The following is a 17,500-nucleotide window of genomic DNA, read 5'->3' as shown; positions in this document are numbered from 1 at the left end:
ACCTCTAGCCCAGTGTGTGTGTACCTGTAGCCCAGTGTGTGTGTGTACCTGTAGCCCAGTGTGTGTGTACCTGTAGCCCAGTGTGTGTGTGTACCTGTAGCCCAGTGTGTGTGTGTACCTGTAGCCCAGTGTGTGTGTACCTGTAGCCCAGTGTGTGTGTACCTGTAGCCCAGTGTGTGTGTGTGTACCTGTAGCCCAGTGTGTGTGTGTACCTGTAGCCCTGTGTGTTGAGGTAGCCTATGACGGCAGGGCGGATACGAGCCACTCCTCCCTGGCTGTGGTTCCCTCTTCCTGTTATCACCGACAGCTGAGACCTACACACACCCTGCTGCCACTCTACACACACACACACACACACACACACACACACACACACACACACACACACAGGAGAACATATGGTCACGTTTAGGGAACAAAATAACATACAGCTCTGTGTACCTGTGGTCTTCCTCTCTAACACCTGTGACAGACACCTCTTCATCAGGCAGCCTGGAGGTCTAGCTAGGTGTACCTGTGGTCTTCCTCTCTAACAGTCTGGAGGTCTAGTGTACCTGTGGTCTTCCTCTCTAACAGTCTGGAGGTCTAGCTAGGTGTACCTGTGGTCTTCCTCTCTAACAGTCTGGAGGTCTAGCTAGGTGTACCTGTAGTCTTCCTCTCTAACAGTCTGGAGGTCTAGCTAGGTGTACCTGTGGTCTTCCTCTCTAACAGCCTGGAGGTCTAGCTAGGTGTACCTGTGGTCTTCCTCTCTAACAGTCTGGAGGTCTAGCTAGGTGTACCTGTGGTCTTCCTCTCTAACAGTCTGGAGGTCTAGTGTACCTGTGGTCTTCCTCTCTAACAGTCTGGAGGTCTAGCTAGGTGTACCTGTGGTCTTCCTCTCTAACAGTCTGGAGGTCTAGCTAGGTGTACCTGTAGTCTTCCTCTCTAACAGTCTGGAGGTCTAGTGTACCTGTGGTCTTCCTCTCTAACAGTCTGGAGGTCTAGTGTACCTGTGGTCTTCCTCTCTAACAGTCTGGAGGTCTAGCTAGGTGTACCTGTGGTCTTCCTCTCTAACAGTCTGGAGGTCTAGTGTACCTGTGGTCTTCCTCTCTAACAGTCTGGAGGTCTAGCAAGGTGTACCTGTGGTCTTCCTCTCTAACAGTCTGGAGGTCTAGTGTACCTGTGGTCTTCCTCTCTAACAGCCTGGAGGTCTAGTGTACCTGTGGTCTTCCTCTCAAACAGTCTGGAGGTCTAGTGTACCTGTGGTCTTCCTCTCTAACAGTCTGGAGGTCTAGTGTACCTGTGGTCTTCCTCTCTAACAGTCTGGAGGTCTAGCTAGGTGTACCTGTGGTCTTCCTCTCTAACAGTCTGGAGGTCTAGCTAGGTGTACCTGTGGTCTTCCTCTCTAACAGTCTGGAGGTCTAGCTAGGTGTACCTGTGGTCTTCCTCTCTAACAGTCTGGAGGTCTAGTGTACCTGTGGTCTTCCTCTCTAACAGTCTGGAGGTCTAGCTAGGTGTACCTGTGGTCTTCCTCTCTAACAGTCTGGAGGTCTAGCTAGGTGTACCTGTGGTCTTCCTCTCTAACAGTCTGGAGGTCTAGCTAGGTGTACCTGTGGTCTTCCTCTCTAACAGTCTGGAGGTCTAGCTAGGTGTACCTGTGGTCTTCCTCTCTAACAGTCTGGAGGTCTAGCTAGGTGTACCTGTGGTCTTCCTCTCTAACAGTCTGGAGGTCTAGCTAGGTGTACCTGTGGTCTTCCTCTCTAACAGTCTGGAGGTCTAGCTAGGTGTACCTGTGGTCTTCCTCTCTAACAATCTGGAGGTCTAGCTAGGTGTACCTGTGGTCTTCCTCTCTAACAGCCTGGAGGTCTAGCTAGGTGTACCTGTGGTCTTCCTCTCTAACAGTCTGGAGGTCTAGCTAGGTGTACCTGTGGTCTTCCTCTCTAACAGTCTGGAGGTCTAGTGTACCTGTGGTCTTCCTCTCTAACAGTCTGGAGGTCTAGTGTACCTGTGGTCTTCCTCTCTAACAGTCTGGAGGTCTAGCTAGGTGTACCTGTGGTCTTCCTCTCTAACAGTCTGGAGGTCTAGTGTACCTGTGGTCTTCCTCTCTAACAGTCTGGAGGTCTAGCTAGGTGTACCTGTGGTCTTCCTCTCTAACAGTCTGGAGGTCTAGTGTACCTGTGGTCTTCCTCTCTAACAGTCTGGAGGTCTAGCTAGGTGTACCTGTGGTCTTCCTCTCTAACAGCCTGGAGGTCTAGCTAGGTGTACCTGTGGTCTTCCTCTCTAACAGTCTGGAGGTCTAGTGTACCTGTGGTCTTCCTCTCTAACAGTCTGGAGGTCTAGCTAGGTGTACCTGTGGTCTTCCTCTCTAACAGCCTGGAGGTCTAGCTAGGTGTACCTGTGGTCTTCCTCTCTAACAGTCTGGAGGTCTAGCTAGGTGTACCTGTGTTCTTCCTCTCTAACAGTCTGGAGGTCTAGTGTACCTGTGGTCTTCCTCTCTAACAGTCTGGAGGTCTAGTGTACCTGTGGTCTTCCTCTCTAACAGTCTGGAGGTCTAGCTAGGTGTACCTGTGGTCTTCCTCTCTAACAGTCTGGAGGTCTAGTGTACCTGTGGTCTTCCTCTCTAACAGTCTGGAGGTCTAGCTAGGTGTACCTGTGGTCTTCCTCTCTAACAGTCTGGAGGTCTAGCTAGGTGTACCTGTGGTCTTCCTCTCTAACAGTCTGGAGGTCTAGCTAGGTGTACCTGTGGTCTTCCTCTCTAACAGTCTGGAGGTCTAGCTAGGTGTACCTGTGGTCTTCCTCTCTAACAGTCTGGAGGTCTAGTGTACCTGTGGTCTTCCTCTCTAACAGCCTGGAGGTCTAGCTAGGTGTACCTGTGGTCTTCCTCTCTAACAGTCTGGAGGTCTAGCTAGGTGTACCTGTGGTCTTCCTCTCTAACAGTCTGGAGGTCTAGCTAGGTGTACCTGTGGTCTTCCTCTCTAACAGTCTGGAGGTCTAGCTAGGTGTACCTGTGGTCTTCCTCTCTAACAGTCTGGAGGTCTAGTGTACCTGTGGTCTTCCTCTCTAACAGCCTGGAGGTCTAGCTAAGTGTACCTGTGGTCTTCCTCTCTAACAGTCTGGAGGTCTAGCTAGGTGTACCTGTGGTCTTCCTCTCTAACAGTCTGGAGGTCTAGCTAGGTGTACCTGTGGTCTTCCTCTCTAACAGTCTGGAGGTCTAGCTAGGTGTACCTGTGGTCTTCCTCTCTAACAGTCTGGAGGTCTAGTGTACCTGTGGTCTTCCTCTCTAACAGTCTGGAGGTCTAGTGTACCTGTGGTCTTCCTCTCTAACAGCCTGGAGGTCTAGTGTACCTGTGGTCTTCCTCTCAAACAGTCTGGAGGTCTAATGTACCTGTGGTCTTCCTCTCTAACAGTCTGGAGGTCTAGTGTACCTGTGGTCTTCCTCTCTAACAGTCTGGAGGTCTAGCTAGGTGTACCTGTGGTCTTCCTCTCTAACAGTCTGGAGGTCTAGCTAGGTGTACCTGTGGTCTTCCTCTCTAACAGTCTGGAGGTCTAGCTAGGTGTACCTGTGGTCTTCCTCTCTAACAGTCTGGAGGTCTAGCTAGGTGTACCTGTGGTCTTCCTCTCTAACAGTCTGGAGGTCTAGCTAGGTGTACCTGTGGTCTTCCTCTCTAACAGTCTGGAGGTCTAGCTAGGTGTACCTGTGGTCTTCCTCTCTAACAGTCTGGAGGTCTAGTGTACCTGTGGTCTTCCTCTCTAACAGTCTGGAGGTCTAGCTAGGTGTACCTGTGGTCTTCCTCTCTAACAGTCTGGAGGTCTAGCTAGGTGTACCTGTGGTCTTCCTCTCTAACAGTCTGGAGGTCTAGCTAGGTGTACCTGTGGTCTTCCTCTCTAACAGTCTGGAGGTCTAGCTAGGTGTACCTGTGGTCTTCCTCTCTAACAGCCTGGAGGTCTAGCTAGGTGTACCTGTGGTCTTCCTCTCTAACAGTCTGGAGGTCTAGCTAGGTGTACCTGTGGTCTTCCTCTCTAACAGTCTGGAGGTCTAGTGTACCTGTGGTCTTCCTCTCTAACAGTCTGGAGGTCTAGTGTACCTGTGGTCTTCCTCTCTAACAGTCTGGAGGTCTAGCTAGGTGTACCTGTGGTCTTCCTCTCTAACAGCCTGGAGGTCTAGCTAGGTGTACCTGTGGTCTTCCTCTCTAACAGTCTGGAGGTCTAGCTAGGTGTACCTGTGGTCTTCCTCTCTAACAGCCTGGAGGTCTAGCTAGGTGTACCTGTGGTCTTCCTCTCTAACAGCCTGGAGGTCTAGCTAGGTGTACCTGTGGTCTTCCTCTCTAACAGTCTGGAGGTCTAGCTAGGTGTACCTGTGGTCTTCCTCTCTAACAGTCTGGAGGTCTAGCTAGGTGTACCTGTGGTCTTCCTCTCTAACAGTCTGGAGGTCTAGTGTACCTGTGGTCTTCCTCTCTAACAGTCTGGAGGTCTAGTGTACCTGTGGTCTTCCTCTCTAACAGTCTGGAGGTCTAGCTAGGTGTACCTGTGGTCTTCCTCTCTAACAGCCTGGAGGTCTAGCTAGGTGTACCTGTGGTCTTCCTCTCTAACAGTCTGGAGGTCTAGCTAGGTGTACCTGTGGTCTTCCTCTCTAACAGTCTGGAGGTCTAGCTAGGTGTACCTGTGGTCTTCCTCTCTAACAGTCTGGAGGTCTAGCTAGGTGTAGCTGTGGTCTTCCTCTCTAACAGTCTGGAGGTCTAGCTAGGTGTACCTGTGGTCTTCCTCTCTAACAGCCTGGAGGTCTAGCTAGGTGTACCTGTGGTCTTCCTCTCTAACAGTCTGGAGGTCTAGTGTACCTGTGGTCTTCCTCTCTAACAGTCTGGAGGTCTAGCTAGGTGTACCTGTGGTCTTCCTCTCTAACAGCCTGGAGGTCTAGTGTACCTGTGGTCTTCCTCTCTAACAGTCTGGAGGTCTAGCTAGGTGTACCTGTGGTCTTCCTCTCTAACAGTCTGGAGGTCTAGTGTACCTGTGGTCTTCCTCTCTAACAGTCTGGAGGTCTAGCTAGGTGTACCTGTGGTCTTCCTCTCTAACAGTCTGGAGGTCTAGTGTACCTGTGGTCTTCCTCTCTAACAGTCTGGAGGTCTAGCTAGGTGTACCTGTGGTCTTCCTCTCTAACAGTCTGGAGGTCTAGCTAGGTGTACCTGTGGTCTTCCTCTCTAACAGTCTGGAGGTCTAGCTAGGTGTACCTGTGGTCTTCCTCTCTAACAGTCTGGAGGTCTAGCTAGGTGTACCTGTGGTCTTCCTCTCTAACAGTCTGGAGGTCTAGTGTACCTGTGGTCTTCCTCTCTAACAGTCTGGAGGTCTAGCTAGGTGTACCTGTGGTCTTCCTCTCTAACAGTCTGGAGGTCTAGTGTACCTGTGGTCTTCCTCTCTAACAGTCTGGAGGTCTAGTGTACCTGTGGTCTTCCTCTCTAACAGCCTGGAGGTCTAGTGTACCTGTGGTCTTCCTCTCAAACAGTCTGGAGGTCTAATGTACCTGTGGTCTTCCTCTCTAACAGTCTGGAGGTCTAGTGTACCTGTGGTCTTCCTCTCTAACAGTCTGGAGGTCTAGCTAGGTGTACCTGTGGTCTTCCTCTCTAACAGTCTGGAGGTCTAGCTAGGTGTACCTGTGGTCTTCCTCTCTAACAGTCTGGAGGTCTAGCTAGGTGTACCTGTGGTCTTCCTCTCTAACAGTCTGGAGGTCTAGCTAGGTGTACCTGTGGTCTTCCTCTCTAACAGTCTGGAGGTCTAGCTAGGTGTACCTGTGGTCTTCCTCTCTAACAGTCTGGAGGTCTAGCTAGGTGTACCTGTGGTCTTCCTCTCTAACAGTCTGGAGGTCTAGTGTACCTGTGGTCTTCCTCTCTAACAGTCTGGAGGTCTAGCTAGGTGTACCTGTGGTCTTCCTCTCTAACAGTCTGGAGGTCTAGCTAGGTGTACCTGTGGTCTTCCTCTCTAACAGTCTGGAGGTCTAGCTAGGTGTACCTGTGGTCTTCCTCTCTAACAGTCTGGAGGTCTAGCTAGGTGTACCTGTGGTCTTCCTCTCTAACAGCCTGGAGGTCTAGCTAGGTGTACCTGTGGTCTTCCTCTCTAACAGTCTGGAGGTCTAGCTAGGTGTACCTGTGGTCTTCCTCTCTAACAGTCTGGAGGTCTAGTGTACCTGTGGTCTTCCTCTCTAACAGTCTGGAGGTCTAGTGTACCTGTGGTCTTCCTCTCTAACAGTCTGGAGGTCTAGCTAGGTGTACCTGTGGTCTTCCTCTCTAACAGCCTGGAGGTCTAGCTAGGTGTACCTGTGGTCTTCCTCTCTAACAGTCTGGAGGTCTAGCTAGGTGTACCTGTGGTCTTCCTCTCTAACAGCCTGGAGGTCTAGCTAGGTGTACCTGTGGTCTTCCTCTCTAACAGCCTGGAGGTCTAGCTAGGTGTACCTGTGGTCTTCCTCTCTAACAGTCTGGAGGTCTAGCTAGGTGTACCTGTGGTCTTCCTCTCTAACAGTCTGGAGGTCTAGCTAGGTGTACCTGTGGTCTTCCTCTCTAACAGTCTGGAGGTCTAGTGTACCTGTGGTCTTCCTCTCTAACAGTCTGGAGGTCTAGTGTACCTGTGGTCTTCCTCTCTAACAGTCTGGAGGTCTAGCTAGGTGTACCTGTGGTCTTCCTCTCTAACAGCCTGGAGGTCTAGCTAGGTGTACCTGTGGTCTTCCTCTCTAACAGTCTGGAGGTCTAGCTAGGTGTACCTGTGGTCTTCCTCTCTAACAGTCTGGAGGTCTAGCTAGGTGTACCTGTGGTCTTCCTCTCTAACAGTCTGGAGGTCTAGCTAGGTGTACCTGTGGTCTTCCTCTCTAACAGTCTGGAGGTCTAGCTAGGTGTACCTGTGGTCTTCCTCTCTAACAGCCTGGAGGTCTAGCTAGGTGTACCTGTGGTCTTCCTCTCTAACAGTCTGGAGGTCTAGTGTACCTGTGGTCTTCCTCTCTAACAGTCTGGAGGTCTAGCTAGGTGTACCTGTGGTCTTCCTCTCTAACAGCCTGGAGGTCTAGTGTACCTGTGGTCTTCCTCTCTAACAGTCTGGAGGTCTAGCTAGGTGTACCTGTGGTCTTCCTCTCTAACAGTCTGGAGGTCTAGTGTACCTGTGGTCTTCCTCTCTAACAGTCTGGAGGTCTAGTGTACCTGTGGTCTTCCTCTCTAACAGCCTGGAGGTCTAGTGTACCTGTGGTCTTCCTCTCTAACAGCCTGGAGGTCTAGCTAGGTGTACCTGTGGTCTTCCTCTCTAACAGCCTGGAGGTCTAGCTAGGTGTACCTGTGGTCTTCCTCTCTAACAGCCTGGAGGTCTAGCTAGGTGTACCTGTGGTCTTCCTCTCTAACAGTCTGGAGGTCTAGTGTACCTGTGGTCTTCCTCTCTAACAGTCTGGAGGTCTAGTGTACCTGTGGTCTTCCTCTCTAACAGTCTGGAGGTCTAGCTAGGTGTACCTGTGGTCTTCCTCTCTAACAGCCTGGAGGTCTAGCTAGGTGTACCTGTGGTCTTCCTCTCTAACAGCCTGGAGGTCTAGCTAGGTGTACCTGTGGTCTTCCTCTCTAACAGTCTGGAGGTCTAGCTAGGTGTACCTGTGGTCTTCCTCTCTAACAGTCTGGAGGTCTAGTGTACCTGTGGTCTTCCTCTCTAACAGTCTGGAGGTCTAGCTAGGTGTACCTGTGGTCTTCCTCTCTAACAGCCTGGAGGTCTAGTGTACCTGTGGTCTTCCTCTCTAACAGTCTGGAGGTCTAGCTAGGTGTACCTGTGGTCTTCCTCTCTAACAGTCTGGAGGTCTAGTGTACCTGTGGTCTTCCTCTCTAACAGTCTGGAGGTCTAGTGTACCTGTGGTCTTCCTCTCTAACAGCCTGGAGGTCTAGTGTACCTGTGGTCTTCCTCTCTAACAGCCTGGAGGTCTAGCTAGGTGTACCTGTGGTCTTCCTCTCTAACAGCCTGGAGGTCTAGCTAGGTGTACCTGTGGTCTTCCTCTCTAACAGCCTGGAGGTCTAGCTAGGTGTACCTGTGGTCTTCCTCTCTAACAGTCTGGAGGTCTAGTGTACCTGTGGTCTTCCTCTCTAACAGTCTGGAGGTCTAGTGTACCTGTGGTCTTCCTCTCTAACAGTCTGGAGGTCTAGCTAGGTGTACCTGTGGTCTTCCTCTCTAACAGTCTGGAGGTCTAGCTAGGTGTACCTGTGGTCTTCCTCTCTAACAGTCTGGAGGTCTAGCTAGGTGTACCTGTGGTCTTCCTCTCTAACAGCCTGGAGGTCTAGCTAGGTGTACCTGTGGTCTTCCTCTCTAACAGTCTGGAGGTCTAGCTATGTGTACCTGTGGTCTTCCTCTCTAACAGCCTGGAGGTCTAGCTAGGTGTACCTGTGGTCTTCCTCTCTAACAGCCTGGAGGTCTAGCTAGGTGTACCTGTGGTCTTCCTCTCTAACAGTCTGGAGGTCTAGCTAGGTGTACCTGTGGTCTTCCTCTCTAACAGTCTGGAGGTCTAGCTAGGTGTACCTGTGGTCTTCCTCTCTAACAGTCTGGAGGTCTAGCTAGGTGTACCTGTGGTCTTCCTCTCTAAGAGTCTGGAGGTCTAGTGTACCTGTGGTCTTCCTCTCTAACAGTCTGGAGGTCTAGTGTACCTGTGGTCTTCCTCTCTAACAGTCTGGAGGTCTAGCTAGGTGTACCTGTGGTCTTCCTCTCTAACAGTCTGGAGGTCTAGTGTACCTGTGGTCTTCCTCTCTAACAGCCTGGAGGTCTAGCTAGGTGTACCTGTGGTCTTCCTCTCTAACAGTCTGGAGGTCTAGCTAGGTGTACCTGTGGTCTTCCTCTCTAACAGCCTGGAGGTCTAGCTAGGTGTACCTGTGGTCTTCCTCTCTAACAGTCTGGAGGTCTAGCTAGGTGTACCTGTGGTCTTCCTCTCTAACAGTCTGGAGGTCTAGCTAGGTGTACCTGTGGTCTTCCTCTCTAACAGTCTGGAGGTCTAGCTAGGTGTACCTGTGGTCTTCCTCTCTAACAGTCTGGAGGTCTAGCTAGGTGTACCTGTGGTCTTCCTCTCTAACAGCCTGGAGGTCTAGTGTACCTGTGGTCTTCCTCTCTAACAGTCTGGAGGTCTAGCTAGGTGTACCTGTGGTCTTCCTCTCTAACAGTCTGGAGGTCTAGTGTACCTGTGGTCTTCCTCTCTAACAGTCTGGAGGTCTAGTGTACCTGTGGTCTTCCTCTCTAACAGCCTGGAGGTCTAGTGTACCTGTGGTCTTCCTCTCTAACAGCCTGGAGGTCTAGCTAGGTGTACCTGTGGTCTTCCTCTCTAACAGCCTGGAGGTCTAGCTAGGTGTACCTGTGGTCTTCCTCTCTAACAGCCTGGAGGTCTAGCTAGGTGTACCTGTGGTCTTCCTCTCTAACAGTCTGGAGGTCTAGTGTACCTGTGGTCTTCCTCTCTAACAGTCTGGAGGTCTAGTGTACCTGTGGTCTTCCTCTCTAACAGTCTGGAGGTCTAGCTAGGTGTACCTGTGGTCTTCCTCTCTAACAGTCTGGAGGTCTAGCTAGGTGTACCTGTGGTCTTCCTCTCTAACAGTCTGGAGGTCTAGCTAGGTGTACCTGTGGTCTTCCTCTCTAACAGCCTGGAGGTCTAGCTAGGTGTACCTGTGGTCTTCCTCTCTAACAGTCTGGAGGTCTAGCTATGTGTACCTGTGGTCTTCCTCTCTAACAGCCTGGAGGTCTAGCTAGGTGTACCTGTGGTCTTCCTCTCTAACAGCCTGGAGGTCTAGCTAGGTGTACCTGTGGTCTTCCTCTCTAACAGTCTGGAGGTCTAGCTAGGTGTACCTGTGGTCTTCCTCTCTAACAGTCTGGAGGTCTAGCTAGGTGTACCTGTGGTCTTCCTCTCTAACAGTCTGGAGGTCTAGCTAGGTGTACCTGTGGTCTTCCTCTCTAAGAGTCTGGAGGTCTAGTGTACCTGTGGTCTTCCTCTCTAACAGTCTGGAGGTCTAGTGTACCTGTGGTCTTCCTCTCTAACAGTCTGGAGGTCTAGCTAGGTGTACCTGTGGTCTTCCTCTCTAACAGTCTGGAGGTCTAGTGTACCTGTGGTCTTCCTCTCTAACAGCCTGGAGGTCTAGCTAGGTGTACCTGTGGTCTTCCTCTCTAACAGTCTGGAGGTCTAGCTAGGTGTACCTGTGGTCTTCCTCTCTAACAGTCTGGAGGTCTAGCTAGGTGTACCTGTGGTCTTCCTCTCTAACAGTCTGGAGGTCTAGCTAGGTGTACCTGTGGTCTTCCTCTCTAACAGTCTGGAGGTCTAGTGTACCTGTGGTCTTCCTCTCTAACAGCCTGGAGGTCTAGCTAAGTGTACCTGTGGTCTTCCTCTCTAACAGTCTGGAGGTCTAGCTAGGTGTACCTGTGGTCTTCCTCTCTAACAGTCTGGAGGTCTAGTGTACCTGTGGTCTTCCTCTCTAACAGTCTGGAGGTCTAGCTAGGTGTACCTGTGGTCTTCCTCTCTAACAGTCTGGAGGTCTAGCTAGGTGTACCTGTGGTCTTCCTCTCTAACAGTCTGGAGGTCTAGCTAGGTGTACCTGTGGTCTTCCTCTCTAACAGTCTGGAGGTCTAGCTAGGTGTACCTGTGGTCTTCCTCTCTAACAGTCTGGAGGTCTAGTGTACCTGTGGTCTTCCTCTCTAACAGTCTGGAGGTCTAGCTAGGTGTACCTGTGGTCTTCCTCTCTAACAGTCTGGAGGTCTAGCTAGGTGTACCTGTGGTCTTCCTCTCTAACAGTCTGGAGGTCTAGCTAGGTGTACCTGTGGTCTTCCTCTCTAACAGTCTGGAGGTCTAGTGTACCTGTGGTCTTCCTCTCTAACAGTCTGGAGGTCTAGCTAGGTGTACCTGTGGTCTTCCTCTCCAACACCTGTGACAGGTGGAGCAAGGCCTCGTCGACATGCAGTCCGTGGAGGTCCAGAACGTTCTGCGGCAGCAGGGAGGAGTTGACCCGCTCAAAGATCTGGGCCGCCGCACGGTGGTGGGCTTCATGCATCTTCTGACCATGGAGATGACCCTGACACACACACCACACACACCACACACACCACACACACCACACACCACACACACACACACACACACACACACACACACACACACACTCACACTTTTTAGACGAGTGTTGTCACGATACCAGAATTTAGCCTTTTCACCCCATCTGACTCTGGATCAGTAGATAAAGGGCCTCATCTGACTCTGGGTCAGTAGATAAAGGGCCTCATCTGACTCTGGGTCAGTAGATAAAGGACCTCATCTGACTCTGGGTCAGTAGATAAAGGACCTCATCTGACTGGGTCAGTAGATAAAGGGCCTCATCTGACTCTGGGTCAGTAGATAAAGGGCCTCATCTGACTCTGGGTCAGTAGATAAAGGGCCTCATCTGACTCTGGGTCAGTAGATAAAGGGCCTCATCTGACTCTGGGTCAGTAGATAAAGGGCCTCATCTGACTCTGGGTCAGTAGATAAAGGGCCTCATCTGACTCTGGGTCAGTAGATAAAGGACCTCATCTGACTCTGGGTCAGTAGATAAAGGACCTCATCTGACTCTGGGTCAGTAGATAAAGGGCCTCATCTGACTCTGGGTCAGTAGATAAAGGGCCCCATCTGACTCTGGGTCAGTAGATAAAGGGCCTCATCTGACTCTGGGTCAGTAGATAAAGGACCTCATCTGACTGGGTCAGTAGATAAAGGGCCTCATCTGACTCTGGGTCAGTAGATAAAGGGCCTCATCTGACTCTGGGTCAGTAGATAAAGGGCCTCATCTGACTCTGGGTCAGTAGATAAAGGGCCTCATCTGACTCAGGGTCAGTAGATAAAGGGCCTCATCTGACTCTGGGTCAGTAGATAAAGGACCTCATCTGACTGGGTCAGTAGATAAAGGGCCTCATCTGACTCTGGGTCAGTAGATAAAGGGCCTCATCTGACTCTGGGTCAGTAGATAAAGGGCCTCATCTGACTCTGGGCCAGTAGATAAAGGGCCTCATCTGACTCTGGGTCAGTAGATAAAGGGCCTCATCTGACTCTGGGTCAGTAGATAAAGGGCCTCATCTGACTCTGGGTCAGTAGATAAAGGGCCTCATCTGACTCTGGGTCAGTAGATAAAGGACCTCATCTGACTCTGGGTCAGTAGATAAAGGGCCTCATCTGACTCTGGGTCAGTAGATAAAGGACCTCATCTGACTCTGGGTCAGTAGATAAAGGGCCCCATCTGACTCTGGGTCAGTAGATAAAGGGCCTCATCTGACTCTGGGTCAGTAGATAAAGGACCTCATCTGACTCTGGGTCAGTAGATAAAGGGCCTCATCTGACTGGGTCAGTAGATAAAGGACCTCATCTGACTCTGGGTCAGTAGATAAAGGACCTCATCTGACTCTGGGTCAGTAGATAAAGGGCCTCATCTGACTCTGGGTCAGTAGATAAAGGACCTCATCTGACTCTGGGTCAGTAGATAAAGGACCTCATCTGACTCTGGGTCAGTAGATAAAGGGCCTCATCTGACTCTGGGTCAGTAGATAAAGGACCTCATCTGACTCTGGGTCAGTAGATAAAGGGCCTCATCTGACTCTGGGTCAGTAGATAAAGGGCCTCATCTGACTCTGGGTCAGTAGATAAAGGACCTCATCTGACTCTGGGTCAGTAGATAAAGGGCCTCATCTGACTCTGGGTCAGTAGATAAAGGACCTCATCTGACTCTGGGTCAGTAGATAAAGGGCCTCATCTGACTCTGGGTCAGTAGATAAAGGACCTCATCTGACTCTGGGTCAGTAGATAAAGGACCTCATCTGACTCTGGGTCAGTAGATAAAGGACCCCATCTGACTCTGGGTCAGTAGATAAAGGACCTCATCTGACTCTGGGTCAGTAGATAAAGGACCTCATCTGACTCTGGGTCAGTAGATAAAGGACCTCATCTGACTCTGGGTCAGTAGATAAAGGACCCCATCTGACTCTGGGTCAGTAGATAAAGGACCTCATCTGAAGTATAGTGAAATTACAACACGCTATCAGGAAACAGACATTATTCAAATAACTACAAACACACACACACACACACACACACACACACACACACACACACACACACACACACACACACACACACACACACACCTGTTGTGCGTAGTAGGAAGCTACGTCTTTGCGTCCCTGTCTGTAAGCCTCTGCAGCCTTGCTGAAGCTCTCCAGCTGTCTGCCTCTCTGGAGCCGGGCCTCGGCTCGGAAGTCTTCATATTCTGGGTCCTCAACATCCTGGTACTGAGAGAGGGACTGGGGAGGGGCCACTGGCGCTGCACGCCTCTGAGAGGGGGAGAGAGGGGGGTAGAGAGGGGGAGAGAGGGGTAGAGAGGGGAAGGGGGGGTAGAGAGGGGAAGGGGGGTAGAGAGGGGAAGGGGGGGTAGAGAGGGGAAGGGGGGGTAGAGAGGGGAAAGGGGGGGTAGAGAGGGGGAGAGAGGGGTAGAGAGGGGAAGGGGGGGTAGAGAGGGGAAGGGGGGTAGAGAGGGGAAGGGGGGGTAGAGAGGGGAAGGGGGGGTAGAGAGGGGAAAGGGGGGGTAGAGAGGGGAAGGGGGGGTAGAGAGGGGAAAGGGGGGTAGAGAGGGGAAAGGGGGGGTAGAGAGGGGAAGGGGGGGTAGAGAGGGGAAGGGGGGGTAGAGAGGGGAAGGGGGTGTAGAGAGGGGAAGGGGAGTAGAGAGGGGAAGGGGGTGTAGAGAGGGGAAGGGGGTGTAGAGAGGGGAAAGGGGGGTAGAGAGGGGGAGAGGGGTAGAGAGGGGAAAGGGGGGGTAGAGAGGGGAAGGGGGGGTAGAGAGGGGAAGGGGGGGTAGAGAGGGGAAGGGGGGGTAGAGAGGGGAAGGGGGTGTAGAGAGGGGGAGAGGGGTAGAGAGGGGAAGGGGGGGTAGAGAGGGGAAGGGGGCGTAGAGATCAACTTTGTATCAACTTTTCTGATCCAATGTATCAACTGTAACAACAGAACACCGACCAGGGTCTCCGTCAACAACAGAACACTGACCAGGGTCTCCATCAACAACAGAACACTGACCAGGGTCTCCATCAACAACAGAACACCGACCAGGGTCTCCGTCAACAACAGAACACCGACCAGGGTCTCCGTCAACAACAGAACACTGACCAGGGTCTGTATCAACAACAGAACACTGACCAGGGTCTGTATCAACAACAGAACACTGACCAGGGTCTGTATCAACAACAGAACACTGACCAGGGTCTCCATCAACAACAGAACACTGACCAGGGTCTCCGTCAACAACAGAACACTGACCAGGGTCTCCATCAACAACAGAACACCGACCAGGGTCTGTATCAACAACAGAACACTGACCAGGGTCTGTATCAACAACAGAACACTGACCAGGGTCTCCATCAACAACAGAACACTGACCAGGGTCTCCATCAACAACAGAACACCGACCAGGGTCTGTATCAACAACAGAACACTGACCAGGGTCTGTATCAACAACAGAACACTGACCAGGGTCTCCATCAACAACAGAACACTGACCAGGGTCTACATCAACAACAGAACACTGACCAGGGTCTGTATCAACAACAGAACACTGACCAGGGTCTCCATCAACAACAGAACACTGACCAGGGTCTACATCAACAACAGAACACTGACCAGGGTCTCCGTCAACAACAGAACACTGACCAGGGTCTCCATCAACAACAGAACACTGACCAGGGTCTGTATCAACAACAGAACACTGACCAGGGTCTGTATCAACAACAGAACACTGACCAGGGTCTCCATCAACAACAGAACACTGACCAGGGTCTGTATCAACAACAGAACACTGACCAGGGTCTCCATCAACAACAGAACACTGACCAGGGTCTGTATCAACAACAGAACACTGACCAGGGTCTGTATCAACAACAGAACACTGACCAGGGTCTGTATCAACAACAGAACACTGACCAGGGTCTCCATCAACAACAGAACACTGACCAGGGTCTACATCAACAACAGAACACTGACCAGGGTCTGTATCAACAACAGAACACTGACCAGGGTCTGTATCAACAACAGAACACTGACCAGGGTCTCCGTCAACAACAGAACACTGACCAGGGTCTGTATCAACAACAGAACACTGACCAGGGTCTGTATCAACAACAGAACACTGACCAGGGTCTGTATCAACAACAGAACACTGACCAGGGTCTGTATCAACAACAGAACACTGACCAGGGTCTCCATCAACAACAGAACACTGACCAGGGTCTGTATCAACAACAGAACACTGACCAGGGTCTCCATCAACAACAGAACACTGACCAGGGTCTGTATCAACAACAGAACACTGACCAGGGTCTCCATCAACAACAGAACACTGACCAGGGTCTCCATCAACAACAGAACACTGACCAGGGTCTGTATCAACAACAGAACACTGACCAGGGTCTGTATCAACAACAGAACACTGACCAGGGTCTGTATCAACAACAGAACACTGACCAGGGTCTACATCAACAACAGAACACTGACCAGGGTCTGTATCAACAACAGAACACTGACCAGGGTCTGTATCAACAACAGAACACTGACCAGGGTCTGTATCAACAACAGAACACTGACCAGGGTCTCCATCAACAACAGAACACTGACCAGGGTCTCCATCAACAACAGAACACTGACCAGGGTCTGTATCAACAACAGAACACTGACCAGGGTCTCCATCAACAACAGAACACTGACCAGGGTCTGTATCAACAACAGAACACTGACCAGGGTCTCCATCAACAACAGAACACTGACCAGGGTCTGTATCAACAACAGAACACTGACCAGGGTCTGTATCAACAACAGAACACTGACCAGGGTCTCCATCAACAACAGAACACTGACCAGGGTCTCCATCAACAACAGAACACTGACCAGGGTCTCCGTCAACAACAGAACACTGACCAGGGTCTGTATCAACAACAGAACACTGACCAGGGTCTGTATCAACAACAGAACACTGACCAGGGTCTGTATCAACAACAGAACACTGACCAGGGTCTGTATCAACAACAGAACACTGACCAGGGTCTGTATCAACAACAGAACACTGACCAGGGTCTGTATCAACAACAGAACACTGACCAGGGTCTGTATCAACAACAGAACACTGACCAGGGTCTGTATCAACAACATAACACTGACCAGGGTCTCCATCAACAACAGAACACTGACCAGGGTCTCCATCAACAACAGAACACTGACCAGGGTCTGTATCAACAACAGAACACTGACCAGGGTCTGTATCAACAACAGAACACTGACCAGGGTCTGTATCAACAACAGAACACTGACCAGGGTCTGTATCAACAACAGAACACTGACCAGGGTCTCCATCAACAACAGAACACTGACCAGGGTCTCCATCAACAACAGAACACTGACCAGGGTCTCCATCAACAACAGAACACTGACCAGGGTCTGTATCAACAACAGAACACTGACCAGGGTCTCCATCAACAACAGAACACTGACCAGGGTCTGTATCAACAACAGAACACTGACCAGGGTCTCCATCAACAACAGAACACTGACCAGGGTCTCCATCAACAACAGAACACTGACCAGGGTCTCCATCAACAACAGAACACTGACCAGGGTCTCCATCAACAACAGAACACTGACCAGGGTCTGTATCAACAACAGACCACTGACCAGGGTCTGTATCAACAACAGAACACTGACCAGGGTCTGTATCAACAACAGAACACTGACCAGGGTCTGTATCAACAACAGAACACTGACCAGGGTCTCCATCAACAACAGACCACTGACCAGGGTCTGTATCAACAACAGAACACTGACCAGGGTCTGTATCAACAACAGAACACTGACCAGGGTCTGTATCAACAACAGAACACTGACCAGGGTCTCCATCAACAACAGAACACTGACCAGGGTCTGTATCAACAACAGAACACTGACCAGGGTCTGTATCAACAACAGAACACTGACCAGGGTCTGTATCAACAACAGAACACTGACCAGGGTCTGTATCAACAACAGAACACTGACCAGGGTCTGTATCAACAACAGAACACTGACCAGGGTCTGTATCAACAACAGAACACTGACCAGGGTCTCCATCAACAACAGAACACTGACCAGGGTCTCCATCAACAACAGAACACTGACCAGGGTCTCCATCAACAACAGAACACTGACCAGGGTCTGTATCAACAACAGAACACTGACCAGGGTCTCCATCAACAACAGAACACTGACCAGGGTCTGTATCAACAACAGAACACTGACCAGGGTCTGTATCAACAACAGAACACTGACCAGGGTCTGTATCAACAACAGAACACTGACCAGGGTCTGTATCAACAACAGAACACTGACCAGGGTCTGTATCAACAACAGAACACTGACCAGGGTCTCCATCAACAACAGAACACTGACCAGGGTCTACATCAACAACAGAACACTGACCAGGGTCTCCATCAACAACAGAACACTGACCAGGGTCTCCATCAA

General features: G+C 51.0%; 1 protein-coding gene across 1 annotated transcript in view; it reads right to left on the bottom strand.

Moving 5' to 3' along the window:
* n4bp2 (NEDD4 binding protein 2) overlaps nt 1-17,500 on the bottom strand; it is a 47,613-nt gene that overhangs the window by 7,715 nt on the left and 22,398 nt on the right. Inside the window, exons 14-16 of the mRNA XM_055911927.1 lie at nt 13,114-13,270; nt 10,850-11,018; nt 213-336 (exon numbers count right to left, since the gene is read on the bottom strand). Coding sequence (XP_055767902.1) covers nt 213-336; nt 10,850-11,018; nt 13,114-13,270 — 450 coding nt within the window. The remainder of the gene's footprint in view (nt 1-212; nt 337-10,849; nt 11,019-13,113; nt 13,271-17,500) is intronic.

The sequence above is a fragment of the Salvelinus fontinalis genome, unplaced genomic scaffold, assembly GCF_029448725.1.
Source record: "Salvelinus fontinalis isolate EN_2023a unplaced genomic scaffold, ASM2944872v1 scaffold_0107, whole genome shotgun sequence".
Classification (NCBI taxonomy): domain Eukaryota; kingdom Metazoa; phylum Chordata; class Actinopteri; order Salmoniformes; family Salmonidae; genus Salvelinus; species Salvelinus fontinalis.
Note: the sequence above shows the minus strand (reverse complement) of the source record. Positions and strands in the feature narration are given on the sequence as shown.